We start from the raw sequence: 23,689 nt of genomic DNA, 5'->3' as shown, positions 1-23,689 counted from the left end.
CCTCTGACAAATCAATTGTACATTTCGGTGTTCCTCAAGGTTCCGTTTTAGGACCACTATTGTTTTCACTATATATTTTACCTCTTGGGGATGTCATTCGAAAACATAATGTTAAATTTCACTGCTATGCGGACGACACACAGCTGTACATTTCAATGAAACATGGTGAAGCCCCAAAATTGCCCTCGCTAGAAGCCTGTGTTTCAGACATAAAGAAGTGGATGGCTGCAAACTTTCTACTTTTAAACTCGGACAAAACAGAGATGCTTGTTCTAGGTCCCAAGAAACAAAGAGATCTTCTGTTGAATCTGACAATTAATCTGGATGGTTGTACAGTCGTCTCAAATAAAACTGTGAAGGACCTCGGCGTTACTCTGGACCCTGATCTCTCTTTTGAAGAACATATCAAGACTGTTTCAAGGACAGCTTTTTTCCATCTACGTAACATTGCAAAAATCAGAAATTTTCTGTCCAAAAATGACGCAGAAAAATTAATCCATGCTTTTGTTACTTCTAGGCTGGACTACTGCAATGCTCTACTTTCCGGCTACCCGGATAAAGCACTAAATAAACTTCAGTTAGTGCTAAATACGGCTGCTAGAATCCTGACTAGGACCAAAAAATTTGATCATATTACTCCAGTGCTAGCCTCCCTACACTGGCTTCCTGTTAAGGCAAGGGCTGATTTCAAGGTTTTACTGCTAACCTACAAAGCATTACATGGGCTTGCTCCTACCTATCTTTCCGATTTGGTCCTGCCGTACATACCTACACGTACGCTACGGTCACAAGACGCAGGCCTCCTAATTGTCCCTAGAATTTCTAAGCAAACGGCTGGAGGTAGGGCTTTCTCCTATAGAGCTCCATTTTTATGGAATGGTCTGCCTACCAATGTGAGAGACGCAGACTCAGTCTCAACCTTTAAGTCTTTACTGAAGACTTATCTCTTCAGTAGGTCCTATGATTAAGTATAGTCTGGCCCAGGAGTGTGAAGGTGAACGGAAAGGCTGGAGCAACGAACCGCCCTTGCTGTCTCTGCCTTGCCGGTTCCCCTCTTTCCACTGGGATTCTCTGCCTCTAACCCTTTTACAGGGGCTGAGTCACTGGCCTACTGGTGTTCTTCCATGCCGTCCATGGGAGGGGTGTGTCACTTGAGTGGGTTGAGTCACTGACGTGGTCTTCCTGTCTGGGTTGGCGCCCCCCCCTTGGGTTGTGCCATGGCGGAGATCGTTGTGGGCTATACTCGGCCTTGTCTTAGGACGGTAAGTTGGTGGTTGGAGACATCCCTCTAGTGGTGTGGGGGCTATGCTTTGGCAAAGTGGGTGGGGTTATATCCTGCCTGTTTGGCCCTGTCCGGGGGTATCATCGGATGGGGCCACAGTGTCTTCTGATCCCTCCTGTCTCAGCCTCCAGTATTTATGCTGCAGTAGTTTATGTTTCGGGGGGCTAGGGTCAGTCTGTTACATCTGGAGTATTTCTCTTGTCTTATCCGGTGTCCTGTGTGTATTTAAATATGCTCTCTCTAATTCTCTCTTTCTCTCTTTCTGTCTTTCTCTCGGAGGACCTGAGCCCTAGGACCATGCCTCAGGACTACCTGGTATGATGACTCCTTGCTGTCCCCAGTCCACCTGGCCGTGCTGCTGCTCCAGTTTCAACTGTTCTGCCTGCGGCTATGGAACCCTGACCTGTTCACCGGACGTGCTTGTTGCACCCTCGACAACTACTATGATTATTATTATTTGACCATGCTGGTCATTTATGAACATTTTAACATCTTGACCATGTTCTGTTATAATATCCACCCTGCACAGCCAGAAGAGGACTGGCCACCCCTCATAGCCTGGTTCCTCTCTAGGTTTCTTCCTAGGTTTTTGGCCTTTCTAGGGAGTTTTTCCTAGGGAGTTTTTCCTAGCCACCGTGCTTCTTTCACATGCTTTGCTTGCTGTTTGGGGTTTTAGGCTGGGTTTCTGTACAGCACTTTGAGAATATCAGCTGATGTACGAAGGGCTATATAAAAATAAATTTGATTTGATTTGATCTAACCCACACTATCAGACAGCACATCTAACCCACACTATCAGACAGCACATCTAACCCACACTATCAGACAGCACACCTAACCCACACTATCAGACAGCACATCTAATAGGAAACTATCTCTCTGTTTATCTGTGGTGGAGTCATATTTTTCCATGGTGTGGAGAGGTCCGTCTCAACAGAGAGAGCCTTGCTAGCCCCCCCAGCCCACCACACTGACCCACACCACGGCAGACAAGGGCTGGGACAGACCCCACTGTTTATTGGTTCGGGGACAAACCAAATAGTCTGATGTTTAAATATAGAAAGTATTATTTGCCAGATGAACCAGCTTCCTGTCCTCTGGAATAAGCCAAGTTCATTACACTGTCACAGCGGACATCTCTTCTAATAAGAACCGGACCCTTAACTCCCACCTTGGTCAGCCATGTTAAGGCTAGATATTTTATTACTTATTTAACCTTTATTTAATTAGGCAAGTCAGTTAAAAAAAAGTCTTATTTACAATGACGGCCTACCCGGGCCAAAACCAGACGACACTGGGCCAATTGTGCGCCGCCCTGTGGGACTCCCAATCACGGCTGGATGTGATACAGCCTGGATTCGAACCAGGGATTGCAGTGACATCACTACGCTGGAGATACAGTGCATTAGACCGCTGCGCCACTCGGGAGCCCATAGATATTAACTAGATTAACTAGGAATTATTACTAGGTATAATAATATAAGAATGTATTTCATTCTGTGTAATGTAACTTTCAAAATACAGCAATCGTCCCTGTATGATTCATTTTGCATTATGCGATGCTGCGTTTTGCATCATACGGGGACGATTTCTGTATTAAGAAAGTTACATATCTTGAAAATTTGATTGTTGGCAAGCAAAATATTTTTGGGGCTGTGTCAACAATGGACTAATGAAACAAATACCAAAATATAGTTTCTGGCTGGAATATTCCTTTAAGACTAGATATTGGTTCAATATAAAACCTCAAAAGGATTGGCCAGTGACCACACTGGAGTGTTCTTCATGTCGTATATCTATAGTGAATGTAACTAGGCTAAAAGTTACTAAACTATTGATTTATGACATACTGTCTGAACTATGTTTGCATTCATAAACCATTCTTCAGAACCCAAACGACCAGCCACATATTGCACCAGTGTATCTAGGCCAAGACCACAGCCAAAGTTGTTTACTTGGCAAGAAGAAACGTGTGACATATCTAAGAATCTGTTGGAGGGAGAGAACCCTTGGGAGGGTAAGTCTAGTTTACAGACAAAACTTCATAGGAGAAAGACAGACATCAAAAAGTAAAAAGCAGAACTGAAAAGACATAGACAAACATGAATTCTGCGAAAGCTTACAATCCATCAACAACAGACTTTCAGAGGAGAAAAAGTGCCACAAAAAAGGGGTCACACAAATGTGAACAAAATATGAATCCTCTATGCCCTTGGTCTGAAACAGTACTAGACTCCAAGATGATCTAACCGTGAAAAGAGAAGGCCATAGTGAGAAGGTCCAGAAACCGTGGAGAGGCATCTCTGTGTGTTACTGTGAGAAGTTGGCACATGGTACTGTAATGTATATGTCTATGTGCCAATGCTACTTTGTGTTGTAAGTAGCTCTCTGAAGGCTTTCACCAGAGAACACACTCTGACAACCAGAACCACCATTCTCCCTTCTCACACACACACACACACACACACACACACACACACATATGCTCACTGAAAACCATTCAACGAGTTTAAGAGTTGAGGACCTTCAAGGCCAAGTGACTTTGTTTTCTATGGACGCTGTCTGACTGGACGATTTATTTCATACTTCTAAACCCAGACTCTATCTGCTACCATCAGCCAGTCCTGAGGGGCACTTATCAAATTAAGACAAATATTTGAAATAAACTAAGAATTATCCTTCTTTACTGAAGCAAGAAAACAAATCGATCTGTTATTCAAGGCACGGAGAGAAAGAACATTTTGAGGAGGAGAAGTGTAGGCTTTCTGTTTCTGTCCCAAAACCTAGGATCAATGTTTGGATGGCTGGAAGGCTATACATGTCTTTTTACACACTGAGGAAGTTAAGGATTTGTTCAGGATATGTACAAGAGTTTCAATAGGTGGTTTTAAGTGAGAATAAACTGAGATCTCAGGCAGAGATAGGTACACACACACACGCGGAGGAATGCCCCTCTTCCACTTACTCGAGGAAACTGGTGATGTAGCTCTTACTGCAGGCCGACCAGGAGAAGGGGTTGGTGTTAGCTGTGATGTGGGCCGCCATCAGCTTGGCTGCCTCATGGCCTTTAGTCCCACATGAGTTTCCTATTCCATCATGGTTCATCCCGAAACTGTAAGCGCAAAATGGAGGACAGAGAGGAGGGCGGGTCAAACATGGAGAAAGATGGAATTGCCTCAAGACTTAAAGATCTAAGGTCAGTTTTGATTTTTCCAACCATATAGGTTAAGGTATGGTTTGGGGGAGGATCAGGTGATCTTAGATCTGTGCCTGAGGACAGCCTTTACCCAGATTGGCCAAAAATGCCATTCAAAGAGAGATATCTAATACTGTGGCTGATGGGTGCAGAGCAGTCAGATAGGTTCAATAATTACCTCTGGGAATGTATCTCTACCTCCCTGTACCTCATTTTACAGACGCTCTTATCCAGAGTGACTTACAGGACCAATTAGACAGATTAGTCACCTAGTCGGCTCGGGGATTCAAACCAGCAACCTTTCAGTTACTGGCCCAATGCTCTTAACCGCTAGGCTACCTGCAGCCCTTTTCTACCTCTTCTATAACTCTGCCCGGCACCTCCTCTACATGTAGGGCAGGGTTAGAGAGAGGTAGAGAGGGTTTGAGATGTTAGAAAGGGCTCCCTGGCTCCTGGCTGTAACAGCTGGTGTAGAGGGGACTAGAGGTCAGGGGTCAGGCTTTGTCTGGAGCGCTGGAGGGAGCAGAGAGTTTTAATCACCACCCTGATGCTGCCTGCTTGTCAATCAATCACCATCTACAGGTCTTGACTGGCCAGTTACAGAACAGCAGCCAGCTACAGACAGGGGAAGAGGGAGGTGGGGATAGACCAGAGCCAAACACTCTATGCTCTCAATGAGACTTGGGGAAAGAGAGAGAGACAGAGAGCGGGGCGGGGATAAAGACAGAGAGACAGAGAGACAGAGAGAGAGAGGGGAAGGAGAGAGACAGATAAAGAGAAAGAGAGGAGAGAAAGAGAAAGAGAGGGAGAGGGAAAGAGAGAGAGACAGAGAGATAAAGAAAGAGGTTCAACCTTGGGCGTGGCGATATCGGCAAAATATCATATCAGGGTATTTTTCACATTTTTGACTGTATGATGGTATTTGACGTATTTTATGTTTTTGATTAATAAAAGTTCTAAATTTGCTTCATGAGTACTGCGTGACCCTAGGGTGGTATCACATATATGATACATTATTTCAATGTGTCTTTCTCCATTCTGATTGGTTTATACTGTTCAATTCAACTTCAACCTAAAATAATTTCCTGCACTAATTTGAGATCATTTCCACACTGCCACGATATGGGCAAAAAAACGAGGCCTTATTTTTAACCAAATGTTGCAATTGCGATTTAGAGCAAAACACTTGGGTGAAGTTTTGGAATCATGGAAATAGAATGTTTATTCTAATTATATAGTTAGCATATAAATAATAATGGGCACTTTGAATACAGTGTTGTTTGACATGACAACAAATGAAAATGCCATGGAGGAGTTATTGTGACAGGGTAGGAACCAAAGTGATGTTCAGTGTTTCCTAGGGAACCCTATAATCTTTGGCTACATGAAATCTTTATTCATGTTGCCAACATATTCATGCTTCACCTATTCCTCTTTGATTTAGAAGATACTGTTGCACAAACAACATGCTGATTTAGGCCTCCACCAGTACTGGTATCAGGTTGTTTTACCTAGCTACGTTTGCTCTGACTCAGTACTTTTATTAGCCAGCTAACTAGCGATTAGCAGTAGTGGCTAACACGATTTAGCTTAACTTGCTAAGAAAATACAAACTAGCTGTTTGCAGATGTAAGAAACACAAACTAATTATAAAATGCTTGTGGATTTATATTAAGATCAAAGTGGAAACAACATCGTTGTCATCAACATTGTTGCATGTGCTGCATTGACCATGCAGACTGAACGAAAGTGTCTCGTGGTTGTGCAACAACAAATGCAATCCTTGAGTGACAAGGGGTGGGACTAGGTCTGTGTGGAAAGCGGCATGGAGAGAGATGGGAGGGATGACTCAAGTAGCTGAGTAAACTATAAAAATGGACGTTACACACGGCGTATCACATTTAACAAACCAAACATTCAAATACCATTATAGAATATACAGTACACCGCCCAGGCCTGGTTCAACCCCTACTCGTCCACCCTCCCCGTAAACACAAATACTTCTCTCTCTCTCTCTCTCTCTCTCTCTCTCTCTCTCTCTCTCTCTCTCTCCTCTCTCTCTCTCTCTCTCTCTCTCTCTCTCTCTCTCTCAGCGTCCGTCTGATCAGAGCAGCTCTCTAGTGTGAACCTCCTGACAGAAAGAAAGGTTTCTGCTTTCTGGTTTCTGCTGCCCAACTTGACTGAGCACTGGCCTGGCTGCATATAAATCCGTTTAACAAAAAATGTATGTAACCCAAAAACTGTATCTGTCTGAATATCTAAATGAAAGAAAAGCTTGTGTTACGGCAGGAAGCCGAAGCTTAGTTTCCCTGACCGTCCAAAAGCACAGATCAGTTGTAATGTATATAACAACCCACCACATCCCACAGCCCGGCCTGTTTTTCTAACGCTGGCGTTTATGACATTTAACCCTACTCTGGAAATAAATCAGTCGTCCTGGCTTAGTTTTTTTTATACATCCGCTCCTTGCAGAGACCATTTTTACAACTGCCCCAAAACAGAAGCAGACACGAGACATTATAAAGGAAATGGCCATCTCTGTGAACCCCAGGGAGTGGATACGTAGACCAATACATCATCATTACTGAACTTTATATTCAGGAGGTACGTGGACACTGTCATTGGCATGAGCAAACACAGCATACATTGCATTCGGAAAGTATTCAAACTCCTTGACTTTTTCCACATTTTGTTACAATACAGCATTATTCTAAAACGTATTCAATAGTTTTTTTCCTCGTCAATCTACACACAATACCCAATAATGACAAAGCAAAAACAGGTTTTTAGAATTTTTTGCAAAGTTATTATAAATAAAAACAGAAAAATCACATTTACAGAAGTATTCAGACCCTTTACTCAGTACTTTGTTGAAGCACCTTTGGCAGCGATTACAGCCTTGAGTCTTCTTGGGTATGATGCTACAAGCTTGGCACTCGTGTATTTGGGGAGTTTCTCCCATTCTTCTCTGCAGAACCTCTCAAGTTCTGTCAGGGGAGCGTTGATGCACAGCTATTATCAGGTCTCTCCAGAGATGTTCCATCGGCTTCAAGTCTGGGCTCTGGCTGGGCCACTCAAGGACATTCAGAGACTTGTCCCGAAGCCACTCCTGCGTTGTCTTGGCTGTGTGCTTAGGGTCGTTGTCCTGTTGGAAGGTGAACATGCGCCTCAGTTGAGGTCCTGAGCGCTCTGGACCAGGTTTTCATCAAAGATCTCTCTGTACTTTGGGGACCCTCAATGCTGCAGAAATGTTTTGGCACCCTTCCCCAGATCTGTGCCTGGACACAATCCTGTCTCTGAGCTCTACGGACAATTCCTTCGATCTCATGGCTTGGTTTTTGCTCTGACATGCACTGCCAACTGTGGGACCTTATATAGACAGGTGTGTGCCTTTCCAAATCATGTCCAATCAATTGAATTTACCACAGGTGGACTCCAATCAAGTTGTAGAAACATCTCAAGGATGATCAATGGAAACAGGATGCACCTGAGCTCAATTTTGAGTCTCATAGCAAAGGGTCTGTTTTTATTTTTAATACATTTTCATAACTTTCTATAAACCTGTTTTCGCTTTGTCATTATGGGGTATTGTGTGTAGATTGATGAGGAAATGTTTTATTTAATCTATTTTAGAATAACGCTGTAACGTAGCAAAATGTGGAAAAAGGGAAGGGGTCTGAATACTTTCCGAATACACTGTATATTAAAAAGTATGTGGACACCCTTTCAAATGAATAAATTTGGCTATTTCAGCCACACCCATTGCTGACAGGTGTATAAAATCGAGCACACAGCCATGCAATGTCCATAGACAAACATTGGTAGTAGAATGGCCTTACTGAAGAGCTCAGTGACTTTCAACTTGGCACCGTCATAACAACAAGTCAGTTCGTCAAATTTCTGCCCTGCTAGAGCTGCCCCAGTCAACTGTAAGTGCTATTATTGTGAAGTGGAAACATCTAGGAGCAACAACGGCTCAGCCGCAAAATGGATGGCCACACAAGCTCACAGAACGGGACCGCCAAGTGCTGAAGTGCTTAAAAATCATCTGTCCTCGGTTGCAACACTCACTACTGAGTTCCAAACTGCCTCTGGAAACAACCACAGCAATAACTGTTCGTCGGGAGCTTCATGAAATGGGTTTCCATGGCCGAGCAGCTGCACACAAGCCTAAGATCACCTAAGATCACCATGCACAATACCATCTGCTAGTCCGATGGACAAATCTGGGTTTGCCGGATGCTAGGAGAACGCTATCTGCCCGAATGCATAGTGACAACTGTAAAGTTTGATGGAGGAGGAAAAATGGTCTGGGGCTGTTTTTCATGTTTCGGGCTAGGTCCCTTAGTTCCAGTGAAGGGAAATCTTAAAGCTATAGCATGCAATGATATTCTAGATGCTTCTGTGCTTCCAACTTTGTGGCAACAGTTTGGGTAAGGCCCTTTCCAGTTTCCGCATGACAATGCCCCCATGCACAAAGCAAGGACCATATAAAAATGGTTTGTCAAGAAGAAGAGTGGAGGCTGTTATAGCTGCAAAGGGGGGACCAACTACATATTCATTCCCATGATTTGGAATGAGATAGACGAGCAGGTGTCCACATACAGTTGAAGTCGGAAGTTTACATACACTTAGGTTGGAGTCATTAAAACTAGTTTTTCAACCATTCCACAAATTTCTTGTTAACAAACTATAGTTTTGGCAAGTCGGTTAGGACATCTACTTTGTGCATGACTGTCACGACTTCCGCTGAAGTTTAATCCTCTCCTTGTTCGGGCGGCACTCGCCATCGGCGTCGCCAGACTTCTAGCCATCATCGATCCACTTTTCATTTTCCATTTGTTTTGTCTTGTCTTTCCACACACCTGGTTTCAATTCCCTTATTACATGTTGTGTATTTAACCCTCTGTTCCCCACATGTCCTTGTCCAGAAATGTTTGTTGTAAGTGCTTGTGCACGTTATGCTGGTGTGTGACGGGTTTTGTACCCATTTGATTTATTGTTCTGTTAATGGTGGTTTTTATTATTTAACTGCGCTGTTGTAAATCAGTTTTTGCTCTCCTGCGCCTGACTTCTCTGCCGCCAGAACGCACCCCTTACAGAATTCTGGACCAAACTTATGGAGTCAGCAGGAGCAGGTACCCCGGGTATAGGGGTGGAGGAGCGCGTCCGGGAGCACGCAACAATGCTCCACCATCTTGGCACCGCCATGGACCGCGTTGTCCAGACAATGGACCGCTGGGAGAGACAGGGAGTTCTCCAGCGCCTCCACCAGCACAACCGGGGTCTCCACTACGCGCCCCTCCTTCTCCTGGTCCCAGTGGGATTCGTCTCTCCCTTCCCCAGGAATACGATGAACTGCCAGGGGTTCCTGTTGCAGCTAGACTTATACCTGGCAACCGTCCACCCGGCTCCTTCGGGCCGTAAGAGGGTGTCTGTCCGCCCTCGTCTCGTGCCTCACCGGGAAAGCCCTGGAGTGGGCCAACGCCGTGTGGAGAGAGGGAGATGCGGCGTTGGACCAGTTAAAGGAGTTCACCTGCCGCTTCCGGGCAGTCTTCGACTGCCCGCCCGAGGGTAGAGCTGCGGGTGAACGCCTCTTCCATCTGAGGCAGGGGACGAGGAGCGTCCAGGACTTCGCCCTGGAGTTTCGCACCCTGGGTGCCGGCGCAGGATGGAATGACAGGGCCCTGATCAACCATTATCGCTGTAGTCTGCGCGAGGACGTTCGTCGGGAGTTGGCCTACAGAGACACCACCCTCACATTCGACCAGCTGGTGGAACTATCCATCCGGCTGGATAACCTGCTGGCTACCCGCGGACGTTCAGATCGGGGTCTGTTGGTTCCATCCCCCCGCACCCTCTCTCCAATACCCATGGAGCTGGGAGGGGCGGTGCGCAGGAAGACTGGAGGGGGTTCCAGCTCGTGCACCATCTGTGGCCGCAGAGGTCACACTGCTGGTCGGTGCCGGGTTGGTTCCTCTGGGTATCGAGGCAGCAGGCAGGGCGTTCTGGTGTCACCCCAGGTGAGCCGGCACCATTCTCACCCAGAGCCCTCTGCTGCACATATGGTTTTGTATGTCACTTTTCCTGAGTTTTCCCCGCATTCCCAGCATAAGGCGCTCGTCGATTCAGGCGCGGCTGGGAATTTTATAGATAGATCGTTCGGCCATAGTTTAGGGATCCCCATTGTTCCCGTGGCTGTGCCCTTCCCCGTTCACGCCTTAGATAGTCGACCATTAGGGTCAGGGTTGATTAGGGAGGCCACCGCTCCTCTGGGCATGGTGACGCAGGGGGGTCACAAGGAGAGAATTAGTCTCTGCCTTATTGACTCTCCTGCGTCTCCCGTGGTGCTAGGCCTACCCTGGTTAGCTTGTCATGACCCCACTGTTTCTTGGCAATGGAGGGCTCTCTACGGTGGAAGGTCCACACCAGGTCTCCACCGTGTGCATTCCCCCCGAATATGCTGATTTGGCTCCCGACCTTCTCCAAAAAGAAGGCAACTCAATTACCACCCCATCGACGGGGTGATTGTGCGATAAATCTCCTGGTAGACGCTGCACTTCCAAGGAGTCACATGTATCCCCTGTCACAGGCGGAGATGGCGGCTATGGAAACATATGTCTCTGAATCCCTGCGTCAGGGGTACATTTGGTCCTCCACTTCACCCGCCTCCTCGAGTTTATTTTTTGTGAAGAAGAAGGAGGGAGGACTGCGCCCGTGTATTGACTATCGAGGTCTGAACCAGATCACTGTGAAGTATAGTTACCCGTTACTGTTCATAGCCACAGCAATTGAGTCAATGCATGGGGCGCGCTTCTTCACCAAAATAGATCTCAGCAGCGCTTACAACCTGGCGCGTATCCGGGAGGGAGACGAGTGGAAGACGGCTTTCAGTACCACCTCAGGGCACTATGAGTACCTTGTCATGCCATACGGGTTGATTAATGCGCCATCAGTCTTCCAAGCCTTTGTAGACGAGCTTTTCAGGGATCTGCACGGGCAGGGTGTAGTGGTGTATATCGATGACATTCTGATATACTCCGCTACATGCGCCGAGCATGTGTCCCTGGTGCGCAGGGTGCTTGGTCACCTGTTGGAGCATGACCTGTACGTCAAGGGTGAGAAATGTCTGTTCTTCCAGCAGTCCGTCTCCTTCCTAGGGTACCGCATCTCCACTTCAGGGGTGGAGATGGAGAGTGACCGCATTTCAGCCGTGCGTAATTGGCCGACTCCCACCACGGTAAAGGAAGTGCAGCGGTTCTTAGGGTTTGCCAACTACTACCGGAGGTTTATCCGGGGTTTTGGTCAGGTAGCGGCTCTCATTACCTCACTGCTGAAGGGGGGCCCGGTGCATTTGCAGTGGTCGGCTGAGGCGGACAGGGCTTTTGGTCACCTGAGGGCTCTGTTTACCTCGGCTCCCATGCTGGCCCATCCAGATCCCTCTTTGGCGTTCATAGTGGAGGTGGACGCGTCCAAGGCTGGGATAGGAGCTGTGCTCTCTCAGCAGAGGGGGCGAAACACCCTTTATCCGGGCAGTGAGGAGATTGAACCCTCGCCAGGCAAGAAGCATGTCCTTGTCCGGATTTGTTTGTTGTAAGTGCTTGTGCACGTTATGCTGGTGTGTGAAGGGTTTTGTACCCATTTGATTTATTGTTCTGTTAACGGTGGTTTTTATTATTAAACTGCGCCGTTGTAAATACGTTTTTGCTCTCCTGCGCGTGACTTCTCTGCCGCCAGTACGCACCAATTACAATGTCACAAGTAATTTTTCCAACAATTGTTTACAGACAGATTACTTTACTTATAATTCAATGTATCACAATTCCAGTGGGTCAGAAGTTTACATACACTAAGTTGACTGTGCCTTTAAACAGCTTGGAAAATTCCAGAAAATGATGGCTTTAGAAGCTTCTGATAGGCTAATTGACATAATTTGAGTCAATTGGAGGTGTACCTGTGGATGTATTTCAAGGCCTACCTTCAAACTCAGTGCCTCTTTGCCTGACATCATGGGAAAATCAACAGAAATCAGCCAAAATGTCAGAAAAATAATTGTAGACTTCCACAAGTCTTGTTCATCCTTGGGAGCAATTTCCAAACGCCTGGAGGTATCACGTTCATCTGTACAAACAATAGTACGCAAGTATAAACACCATGAGACCACGCAGCCATCATACTGCTCAGGAAGGAGACGAGTTCTGTCTCCTAGAGATGAATGTACTTTGGTGCGAAAAGTGTAAATCAATCCCAGAACAACAGCAAAGGACCTTGTGAAGATGCTGGAGGAAACAGGTGCAAAAGTATCTATATCCACAGTAAAACAAGTTGTATATTCACATAATCTGAAAGGCCGCTCAGCAAGGAAGAAGCCACTGCTCCAAAACCTTCATAAAAAAGCCAGACTACGGTTTGCAACTGCACATGGGGACAAAGATCATACTTTTTGGAGAAATATCCTCTGGTCTGATGAAACAAAAATAGAACTGTTTGGCCGTAATGAGTGTTGTTATGTTTGGAGGAAAAAGGGGGACGCATGCAAGCCGAAGAACACCATCCCAACCGTGAAGCATGTGGGTGGCAGCATCATGTTGTGGGGGTGCTTTGCTGCAGGAGGGACTGGTGCACTTCACAAAATAGATGGCATCATGAGGATGGAAAATTATGTGGGTATATTGAAGCAACATCTCAAGACATCAGTCAGGAAGTTAAAGCTTGGTCGCAAATGGGTCTTCCAAATGGACAATGACCCCAAGCATACTTCCAAAGTTGTGGAAAAATGGCTAACGGAGAACAAAGTCAAGGTATTGGAGTGGCCATCACAAAGCCCTGACCTCAAACCCATAAAAAAAATTGTGGGCAGAACTGAAGAAACATGTGCAAGCAGGCCTACAAACCTGACTCAGTTACACCAGCTCTGTCATGTGGAATGGGCCAAAATTCACCAAACTTATTGTGGAAAGCTTGTGGAAGGCTACCTGAAACGTTTGACCCAAGTTCAACAATTTCAAGGCAATGCCACCAAATACTAATTGAGTTTATGTAAACCTCTGACCCACTGGGAATGTGATGAAAGAAATAAAAGCTGAAATAAATCATTCTCTCTACTATTATTCTGACATTTCACATTCTTAAAATAAAGTGGTGATACTAACTGACCTAAGACAGGGAATTGTGAATTGTGAAAAACTGAGTTTAAACTTATTTGGCTAAGGTGTATGTAACCTCAAAGCTCATCACTAAGCTAAGGATCCTGGGACTAAACACCTCCCTCTGCAACTGGATCCTGGACTTCCTGACGGGCCGCCCCCAGGTGGTGAGGGTAGGTAGCAACATATCTGCCACGCTGATCCTCAACACTGGAGCTCCCCAGGGGTGCGTACTCAGTCCCCTCCTGTACGCCCTGTTCACCCACAACTGCATGGCCAGGCATGACTCTAACACCATCATTAAGTTTGCAGACGACACAACAGTGGTAGGCCTGATCACCGACAACGACAAGACAGCCTATAGGGAGGAAGTCAGAGACCTGGCCGGGAGGTGCCAGAATAACAACCTATCCCTCAATGTAACCAAGACTAAGGAGATTATTGTGGACTACAGAAAAAGGAGGACCGAGCACGCCCCCATTCTCATCGACGGAGCTGTAGTGGAGCAGGTTTAGAGCTCAGGTTCCGTGGTGTCCACATCAACAACAAACTAGAATGGTCCAAACACACCAAGACAGTCGTGAAGAGGGCACGACAAAGCCTATTCCCCCTCAGGAAACTAAAAAGATTTGGCATGGGTCCTGAGATCCTCAAAAGGTTCTACAGCTTCAACATCCTGATTGGTTGCATCACTGCCTGGTATGGCAATTGCTCGGACTCTCACCGCAAGACACTACAGAGGGTAGTGCATACGGCCTAGTAAATCACTGGGGCTAAGCTGCCTGCCATCCAGGACCTCTACACCAGGCGGTGTCAGAGGAAGGCCCTAAAAATTGTCAAAGACCCCAGCCACCCCAGTCATAGACTGTTCTCTCTACCACCGCATGGCATGCGATACCGGAGTGCCAAGTCTAGGACAAAAAGGCTTCTCAACAATTTTGACCCCCAAGCCATAAGACTCCTGAACAGGTAATCAAATGGCTACCCGGACTATTTGCATTGTGTGCCCCCCCAACCCCTCTTTTATGCTGCTGCTACACTCTGTTTATCATATATGCATAGTCACTTTAACTATACATTCATGTACATACTACCTCAATTGGGCCGACCAACCAGTGCTCCCGCACATTGGCTAACCGGGCTATCTGCATTGTGTCCCGCCACCCACCACCCGCCAACCCCTCTTTCACGCTACTGCTACTCTCTGTTCATCATATATGCATAGTCACTTTAACCACATCTGCATGTACATACAACCTCAATCAACCTGACTAACAGGTGTCTGTATGTAGCCTCGCTACTTTTATAGCCTCGCTACTGTATATAGCCTGTCTTTTACTGTTGCTTTATTTCTTTACTTACCTATTGTTCACCTAATACCTCTTTTGCACTATTGGTTAGAGCCAGTAAGTAAGCATTTCACTGTAAGGTCTACACCTGTTGTATTCAGCGCACGTGACAAATAAACTTTGATTTGATTTGATGTAAACTTCCGACTTCAACTGTACCAACCCAACCCAAACCAACGCACACCAACCCAAACCAAACCAACCCAAAGATCTGGTTATTCTTTGGGAATAGTTCCAAATAAAATAAAATAAAATTTTATTGGCAGATGATATTGCGGGTGTTACGAAATAGCGAGTCACATTCTCTGTGTAGTGATATATATGTGTATTATTATATACACTACCGTTCAAAGGTTTGGGGTTACTTAGAAATGTCTCAACGTCAACAGTGAAGAGGCAACTCCGGGATGCTGGTCTTCTAGGCAGAGATCCTCTGTCCAGTGTCTGTGTCCTTTTGCCCATCTTAATCTTTTCTTTTTATTGGCCAGTCTGAGATATGGCTTTTTCTTTGCAACTCTGCCTAGAAGGCCAGCATCCCGGAGTTGCCCCTTCACTGTTGATGTTGAGACTGGTGTTTTGTGGGTACTATTTAATGAAGCTGCCAGTTGAGGACTTGTGAGGCGTCTGTTTTTCAAACTAGACACTCTAATGTACTTGTCCTCTTGCTCAGTTGTGCACCGGGGCCTCCCACTCCTATTTCTATTCTGGTTAGGGCCAGTTTGCGCTGTTCTGTGAAGGAAGTAGTACACAGCGTTGAACGAGATCTTCAGTTTCTTGGTAATTTCTCGCATGGAATAGCCTTCATTTCTCAGAACAAGAATAGACTGGCGAGTTTCAGAAGAAAGTTCTTTGTTTCTGGCCATTTTGAGCCTGTAATCAAACCCACAAATGCTGATGCTCCAGATACTCAACTAGTCTAAAGAAGGCCAGTTTTAATGCATCTTTAATCAGGACAACAGTTTTCAAAATCAGCTGTTTCCAGCTACAATAGTCATTTACAACATTAACAATGTCTACACTGTATTTCTGAACAATTTTCTTTCAAAAACAAGGACATTTCTATGTGACCCCAAACTTTTGAATGGCAGTGTATATAATTAAATCTGTTTAAGAGGGAAACATTTTCAAAGATAATCTTGGTTTCCGACTGAACATTATTTTGGGACATAAAAGTATTTTTAAAACAGTGTGTTAGCAGCCGTGATGGGGAGGGGCTAAGGGAAAGGTCTGAAAGGGTTAACTGTGTTTAGTAAAGCAATGCAGAAAATTCTGGGTAAATGTGAATGGACTCACTTGTGGCCAATCTCGTGAGCGATGGTGAAAGCAGAACCTAAGCCAATGTCTTCATTGATGCTGCAACTCCTCTCCGGCTCACACATCCCAGCTACCGACGCCAAGCCTGGACACACACACACACAGAGAGAGAGAACGAGAGAGATAGAGAGAGAGACAGATAGAGAGAGATATAGAGAGAGATAGAGAGAGATAGAGAGAGAGATAGAGAGAGAGAGAGAGAGATAGATAGATAGAAAGATAGAGTGAGAGAGAGAGAGATAGAGAGATATAGAGTGAGAGAGAGAGAGATAGTGAGAGATAGAGAAAGAGAGAGCGTGAGAGAGATAGAGAGAGATAGAGAGAGAGAGTGAGATAGATAGATAGATAGATAGATAGATAGATAGATAGATAGATAGATACATAGATAGATAGATAGATAGATAGATAGATAGATAGATAGATAGATAGATAGATAGATAGATAGATAGATAGATAGATAGATAGATAGATAGATAGATAGATAGATAGATAGATAGAGAGATAGAGAGTGAGAGAGATAGAGTGAGATATATATATATATATATATATATATATAGAGAGAGAGAGAGAGAGAGAGAGAGAGAGAGAGAGAGAGAGAGAGAGAGAGAGAGAGAGAGAGAGAGAGAGAGAGAGAGAGAGAGTGAAACAGAGTCAGGTCAAGGTGTAACATTCTTAGGAGTGGTGGCTCTAAAAGCTGGATTCCTCAGTTCTGACCTCCCTGGTGTTAAAGGAAGAGCAGCAGGAGAGAGGTAGAGAGAGAGAGAGAGAGAGAGAGAGAGAGAGAGAGAGAGAGAGAGAGAGAGAGAGAGAGAGAGAGAGAGAGAGAGAGAGAGAGAGAAGAAGGCAACTAAACTTCTCAGGCTGCACCCTATTCCATTTATAGTGCACTACTTTTGACCAGGGCCCATATAGGAAATAGGGTGCCATTTGGGACGTTGGCTAAGAGCGTTGAGAGTTGACTTCTTCTCTCAGGGCTCTGGACAAAAGTAATGCACTACATAAGGAATAGGGTGTGATTTGGGACACAGCCTCAGTCCATGCTGCTGCTGCTGGACTCACCAGCGGGACCTGACTTCAGCATCAACTGGCTAGACATGAACTTTTTTCAACCTAAAGTCAGAGCTGGAAAATGTCTAGACAGGCTTGGATTTATACATTTCACTCCAAGTAACAAGGGACCACCTAGTAATGCAGGCTATTGAATTTAAGAAAACATCCCCACCCCCCCTAAAACATATAGAGTTCCAAAGAGAAAGCAATAGGCATATTCTTTATATTTGAGAAAGAGCTCTTTTGGAGAGAGAAGCAGAAGAGTGAAAGAACGCTGAGTAAAGCTATAAAATTGCCTGTCTGTGCATGTGTGCTTGTGTGTGTGTTGGAGTGTCACTGTAGTATGTACATTTCATCTTATGCAAGATAAGATTAAATGCAGGTTATTGTTAGCTTTGTCAAAAAGCAGGCATACAGAGTTCTACATGTTTTATGTATGTATGTATGTGTGTGTGTGTGTGTGTGTGTGTGTGTGTGTGTGTGTGTGTGTGTGTGTGTGTGTGTGTGTGTGTGTGTGTGTGTGTGTGTGTGTGTGTGTATGTGTGTGTGTGTGTGTGTGTGTGTGTGTGTGTGTGTGTGTGTGTGTGTGTGTGTGTGTGTGTGTGTGTGTGTGTGTGTGTGTGTGTGTGTACGTGCGTGCGTGCGTGTGTGTGTGTGTGTGTAAGGTTGGAGAGTAGAGCCTTTCCCCCATCCAGGTGTCTCTGTTCTTCCCCCAGAGGGTAACAGGTCAGATAGAAAGAGAAGAGAAGAGATTCCATCTACAGGCTACTGGGAAGGGTTTCACATAACACTCAGAAGTGGGGTTGGTTAGGTATTATCTCCATCTCAGATTACCCAGAGACCCAAGGGGAAAAGAGCTGACCTGTAGCATGACCCCTAATGATAGGGTGAGGAGGGAAGGAGATGAGTAGAGGAGAGGGGGGAGAAGGATTGAGAGGGACGGAATGGAGGAAAGGAAGAGAAGAGGAGGGTGTTGAAAAGGGAGGACAAATGGAGAGGGAGAGGGGAAGGAGGAGAGGATAGGGGGAAAAGAGTGTGGGGAACAGGGTTGAGATGGGAGAAGAAATGGAGAGGGAGAGAAGGAGGAGGAGAGGAGAAACAGAGGAAAGGGAGAGGGGGAGGAGGAGAGAAGGAGAAGGGAGTGAGAGAGAACGAGGAAGCCAAGCAGATGCTGGTGCAATTAAAGCGACGGGGGGAATGTGACGAATGCGGTCAATCTGTCAAACCCCCCCAGAGTCCCAATATTACCTCCAAGATATACTGTGGAGCCTGCAGGGGCTCTACACCATCAGAGGGAGGGAGGCAAAGAGGAGGGGAGATGCTGACTCTCCCTGCCGTCCTTTCTCCACCACAACGCTGTCTTTCTCTCTCTCTTGTTATCTTATGTTCCCTCTGAATTTCATCCTTCACTTTCTATCTGTCCCTCTATCTTTCTGTTTTTCTCCCCCTTGCCTTTCTGAGCTTGGTTACAGAAGCTTAACAAGTTTGTAAGTTTAAGTTTGTCACAGTTCCTGTCACAGTGGAGACACAACATGTCAAACCAAACCCCTGGCAAAAATGACTGGAAACCAGTGTCCTTAAAGTACTGTAGCAGGAGAAAAATATGCCATATGAACTTATAAATATCCACATTATTTGAGCTATATTGGTAGAAGGACACAGTCAAGTGCACTTGGAGGTTACCACGCCTGTGCCCTGCCCTGCATGGACCTAACCCTGTCTGTACCCGGCCCGACGACAGTAAACGCCACCTGGTCTCTCTGACCTGTCTTTCCTTGCCTCCAGGCCACAGAACAGAGAGCAGAGAGCGGAGAACAGAGAAAAGAACAGAGAACAGAGAGCATAGATCAGAGAGCAGAGAACATAGAGCAGAGAGCAGAGAACAGAGAAAAGAACAGAGAACAGAGAACAGAGAGCATAGATCAGAGAGCAGAGAACAGAGAGCATAGAGCAGAGAACAGAGAGCATAGAGCAGAGAGCAGAGAGCATAGAGCAGAGAACAGAGAGCAGAGAGCATAGAGCAGAGAAAATAACAAAACAGAGAACAGAGAGCATAGAGCAGAGAACAGAGAGCATAGAGCAGAAAGCAGATAACAGAGAGCATAGAGCAGAGTGCATAGAGCAGAGAACAGAGAACAGAGAACAGAGAACCGAGAGCAGAAAGCAGAGAACAGAGAGCATAGAGCAGAGAACAGAGAGCATTGAGCAGAGAACAGAGAACAGAGAACAAAGAGCACAGAGCATAGAGCAGAGAACAGAGAACAGAGAGCAGATAACAGAGAGCAGAGAAAAGAGAAAAGAGAAAAGAGAGCAGAGAACAGAGAGCATAGAGCATAGAGCAGAGAACAGAGAGCATAGAGCAGAGAGCAGAGAACAGAGAGCATAGAGCAGAGAGCAGATAACAGAGAGTAGAGAACAGAGAGCAGAGAACAGAGAGCATAGAGCAGAGAACAGATAACAGAGAGCAGAGAGCAGAGAGCAGAGAGCATAGAGCAGATAACATAGAACAGAGAGCAGAGAACAGAAAACAGAGAGCATAGAGCAGAGAGCACAGAACAGAGAGCATAGAGCATAGAGCAGAGAGCAGATAACAGAGAGTAGAGAACAGAGAGCAGAGAGCAGAGAACAGAGAGCAGAGAACAGGGAGCAGAGAACAGAGAGCATAGAGCAGAGAGCAGAGAGAGTAGAGAACAGAAAGCAGAGAACAGAGAGCAGAGAACAGAGAGCAGAGAGCAGATAACAGAGAGTAGAGAACAGAGAGCAGAGAACATAGAGCAGAGAACAGAGAACAGAGAGCAGAGAGCAGATAACAGAGAGTAGAGAACAGAGAGCAGAGAGCAGAGAACAAAACAGAGAGCAGAGAACAGAGAGCAGAGAACAGAAAGCATAAAGCAGAGAAAATAACAGAACAGAGAACAGAGAATAGAGAGCAGAGAGCATAGAGCAGAGAGCAGATAACAGAGAGTAGAGAACAGAGAACAGAGAGCAGAGAACAGAGAGCATAGACCAGAGAACAGAGAACAGAGAACAGAGAGCAGAGAGCAGAGAACAGAGAACAGAGAGCAGAGAACAGAGAGCAGAGAGCAGAGAGCAGAGAGCAGAGAGCATAGAGTAGAGAGCAGAGAGCAGAGAGCATAGAACAGAGAACAGAGAACAGAGAGCAGAGAGCAGAGAACAGAGAACAGAGAGCAGAGAACAAGGAGCAGAGAACAGAAAACAGAGAGCATAGAGCAGAGAGCACAGAACAGAGAGCATAGGGCATAGAGCAGAGAGCAGATAACAGAGAGTAGAGAACAGAGAGCAGAGAGCAGAGAACAGAGAGCAGAGAAAATAACAGAACAGAGAACAGAGAACAGAGAATAGAGAGCAGAGAGCATAGAGCAGAGAGCAGATAACAGAGACTAGAGAACAGAGAACAGAGAGCAGAGAACAGAGAGCATAGACCAGAGAACAGAGAACAGAGAACAGAGAGCAGAGAGCAGAGAACAGAGAACAGAGAGCAGAGAACAGAGAGCAGAGAACAGAGAGCAGAGAGCAGAGAGCAGAGAGCATAGAGTAGAGAGCAGAGAGCAGAGAGCATAGAACAGAGAACAGAGAACAGAGAGCAGAGAGCAGAGAACAGAGAACAGAGAGCAGAGAACAGAGAGCAGAGAACAGAAAACAGAGAGCATAGAGCAGAGAGCACAGAACAGAGAGCATAGGGCATAGAGCAGAGAGCAGATAACAGAGAGTAGAGAACAGAGAGCAGAGAGCAGAGAACAGAGAGCAGAGAACAGGGAGCAGAGAACAGAGAGCATAGAGCAGAGAACAGAGAGAGTAGAGAACAGAAAGCAGAGAGCAGATAACAGAGAGTAGAGAACAGAGAGCAGAGAGCAGAGAACAAAACAGAGAACAGAGAACAGAGAGCAGAGAGCAGAGAACAGAGAGCAGAGAACAGAAAGCATAAAGCAGAGAAAATAACAGAACAGAGAACAGAGAACAGAGAGCAGAGAGCATAGAGCAGAGAGCAGAGAGCAGAGAACAGAGAACAGAGAGCAGAGAACAGAGAGCAGAGAACAGAAAACAGAGAGCATAGAGCAGAGAGCACAGAACAGAGAGCATAGAGCATAGAGCAGAGAGCAGATAACAGAGAGTAGAGAACAGAGAGCAGAGAGCAGAGAACAGAGAGCAGAGAACAGGGAGCAGAGAACAGAGAGCATAGAGCAGAGAACAGAGAGAGTAGAGAACAGAAAGCAGAGAGCAGATAACAGAGAGTAGAGAACAGAGAGCAGAGAGCAGAGAACAAAACAGAGAACAGAGAACAGAGAGCAGAGAGCAGAGAACAGAGAGCAGACAACAGAAAGCATAAAGCAGAGAAAATAACAGAACAGAGAACAGAGAACAGAGAGCAGAGAGCATAGAGCAGAGAGCAGATAACAGAGAGTAGAGAACAGAGAGCAGAGAACAGAGAGCATAGAGCAGAGAACAGAGAACAGAGAGCAGAGAGCAGAGAACAGAGAGCAGAGAACAGAGAACAGAGAGCATAGAGCAGAGAACAGAGAACAGAGAGCATAGAGCAGAGAGCAGAGAACAGAGAGCAGAGAACAGAGAGCATAGAGCATAGAGCAGAGAGCAGATAACAAAGAGTAGAGAACAGAGAGCAGAGAGTAGAGAACAGAGAACAGAGAGTAGAGAACAGAGAACAGAGAGTAGAGAGCAGAGAACAGAGAACAGAGAGCAGAGAACAGAAAGCATAAAGCAGAGAAAATAACAGAACAGAGAACAGAGAACAGAGAGCAGAGAACAGAGAGCATAGAGCAGAGAGCAGATAACAGAGAGTAGAGAACAGAGAGCAGAGAACAGAGAGCAGAGAAGAGAGAGAATAGAGCATAGAGCATAGAGCAGAGAGCAGATAACAGAGAGTAGAGAACACAGAACATAGAGTAGAGAGCAGAGAGCAGAGAGCAGAGAACAGAGAGCATAGAGTAGAGAGCAGAGAGCAGAGAGCAGAGAGCAGAGAACAGAGAGCATAGAGTAGAGAGCATAGAGCAGAGAGCATAGAACAGAGAACAGAGAGCAGAGAACAGAGAGCATAGAGCAGAGAAAATAACAGAACAGAGAGCAGAGAACAGAGAGCATAGAGTAGAGAGCATAGAGCAGAGAGCATAGAGCAGAGAACAGAGAACAGAGAGCAGAGAACAGAGAGCATAGAGCAGAGAACAGAGAGCAGAGAACAGAAAACAGAGAGCATAGAGCAGAGAGCACAGAACAGAGAGCATAGGGCATAGAGCAGAGAGCAGATAACAGAGAGTAGAGAACAGAGAGCAGAGAGCAGAGAACAGAGAGCAGAGAACAGGGAGCAGAGAACAGAGAGCATAGAGCAGAGAACAGAGAGAGTAGAGAACAGAAAGCAGAGAGCAGATAACAGAGAGTAGAGAACAGAGAGCAGAGAGCAGAGAACAAAACAGAGAACAGAGAACAGAGAGCAGAGAGCAGAGAACAGAGAGCAGAGAACAGAAAGCATAAAGCAGAGAAAATAACAGAACAGAGAACAGAGAACAGAGAGCAGAGAGCATAGAGCAGAGAGCAGAGAGCAGAGAACAGAGAACAGAGAGCAGAGAACAGAGAGCAGAGAACAGAAAACAGAGAGCATAGAGCAGAGAGCACAGAACAGAGAGCATAGGGCATAGAGCAGAGAGCAGATAACAGAGAGTAGAGAACAGAGAGCAGAGAGCAGAGAACAGAGAGCAGAGAACAGGGAGCAGAGAACAGAGAGCATAGAGCAGAGAACAGAGAGAGTAGAGAACAGAAAGCAGAGAGCAGATAACAGAGAGTAGAGAACAGAGAGCAGAGAGCAGAGAACAAAACAGAGAACAGAGAACAGAGAGCAGAGAGCAGAGAACAGAGAGCAGAGAACAGAAAGCATAAAGCAGAGAAAATAACAGAACAGAGAACGGAGAACAGAGAGCAGAGAGCATAGAGCAGAGAGCAGATAACAGAGAGTAGAGAACAGAGAGCAGAGAACAGAGAGCATAGAGCAGAGAACAGAGAACAGAGAGCAGAGAGCAGAGAACAGAGAACAGAGAGCATAGAGCAGAGAGCAGAGAACAGAGAGCAGAGAACAGAGAGCATAGAGCATAGAGCAGAGAGCAGATAACAGAGAGTAGAGAACAGAGAGCAGAGAGTAGAGAACAGAGAACAGAGAGTAGAGAACAGAGAACAGAGAGTAGAGAGCAGAGAACAGAGAACAGAGAGCAGAGAACAGAAAGCATAAAGCAGAGAAAATAACAGAACAGAGAACAGAGAACAGAGAGCAGAGAACAGAGAGCATAGAGCAGAGAGCAGATAACAGAGAGTAGAGAACAGAGAGCAG

General features: G+C 45.8%; 1 protein-coding gene across 1 annotated transcript in view; it reads right to left on the bottom strand.

Moving 5' to 3' along the window:
- Positions 1-23,689, bottom strand: part of LOC106568319 (A disintegrin and metalloproteinase with thrombospondin motifs 6) — a 200,988-nt gene that overhangs the window by 131,417 nt on the left and 45,882 nt on the right. Inside the window, exons 9-10 of the mRNA XM_045692499.2 lie at positions 16,267-16,372; positions 4,248-4,394 (exon numbers count right to left, since the gene is read on the bottom strand). Of these exons, the coding sequence (XP_045548455.1) occupies positions 4,248-4,394; positions 16,267-16,372 (253 nt within the window). The remainder of the gene's footprint in view (positions 1-4,247; positions 4,395-16,266; positions 16,373-23,689) is intronic.

Source organism: Salmo salar, chromosome 13 (assembly GCF_965601325.2).
Source record: "Salmo salar chromosome 13, fSalSal1, whole genome shotgun sequence".
NCBI classification, from domain to species: domain Eukaryota; kingdom Metazoa; phylum Chordata; class Actinopteri; order Salmoniformes; family Salmonidae; genus Salmo; species Salmo salar.
Note: the sequence above shows the minus strand (reverse complement) of the source record. Positions and strands in the feature narration are given on the sequence as shown.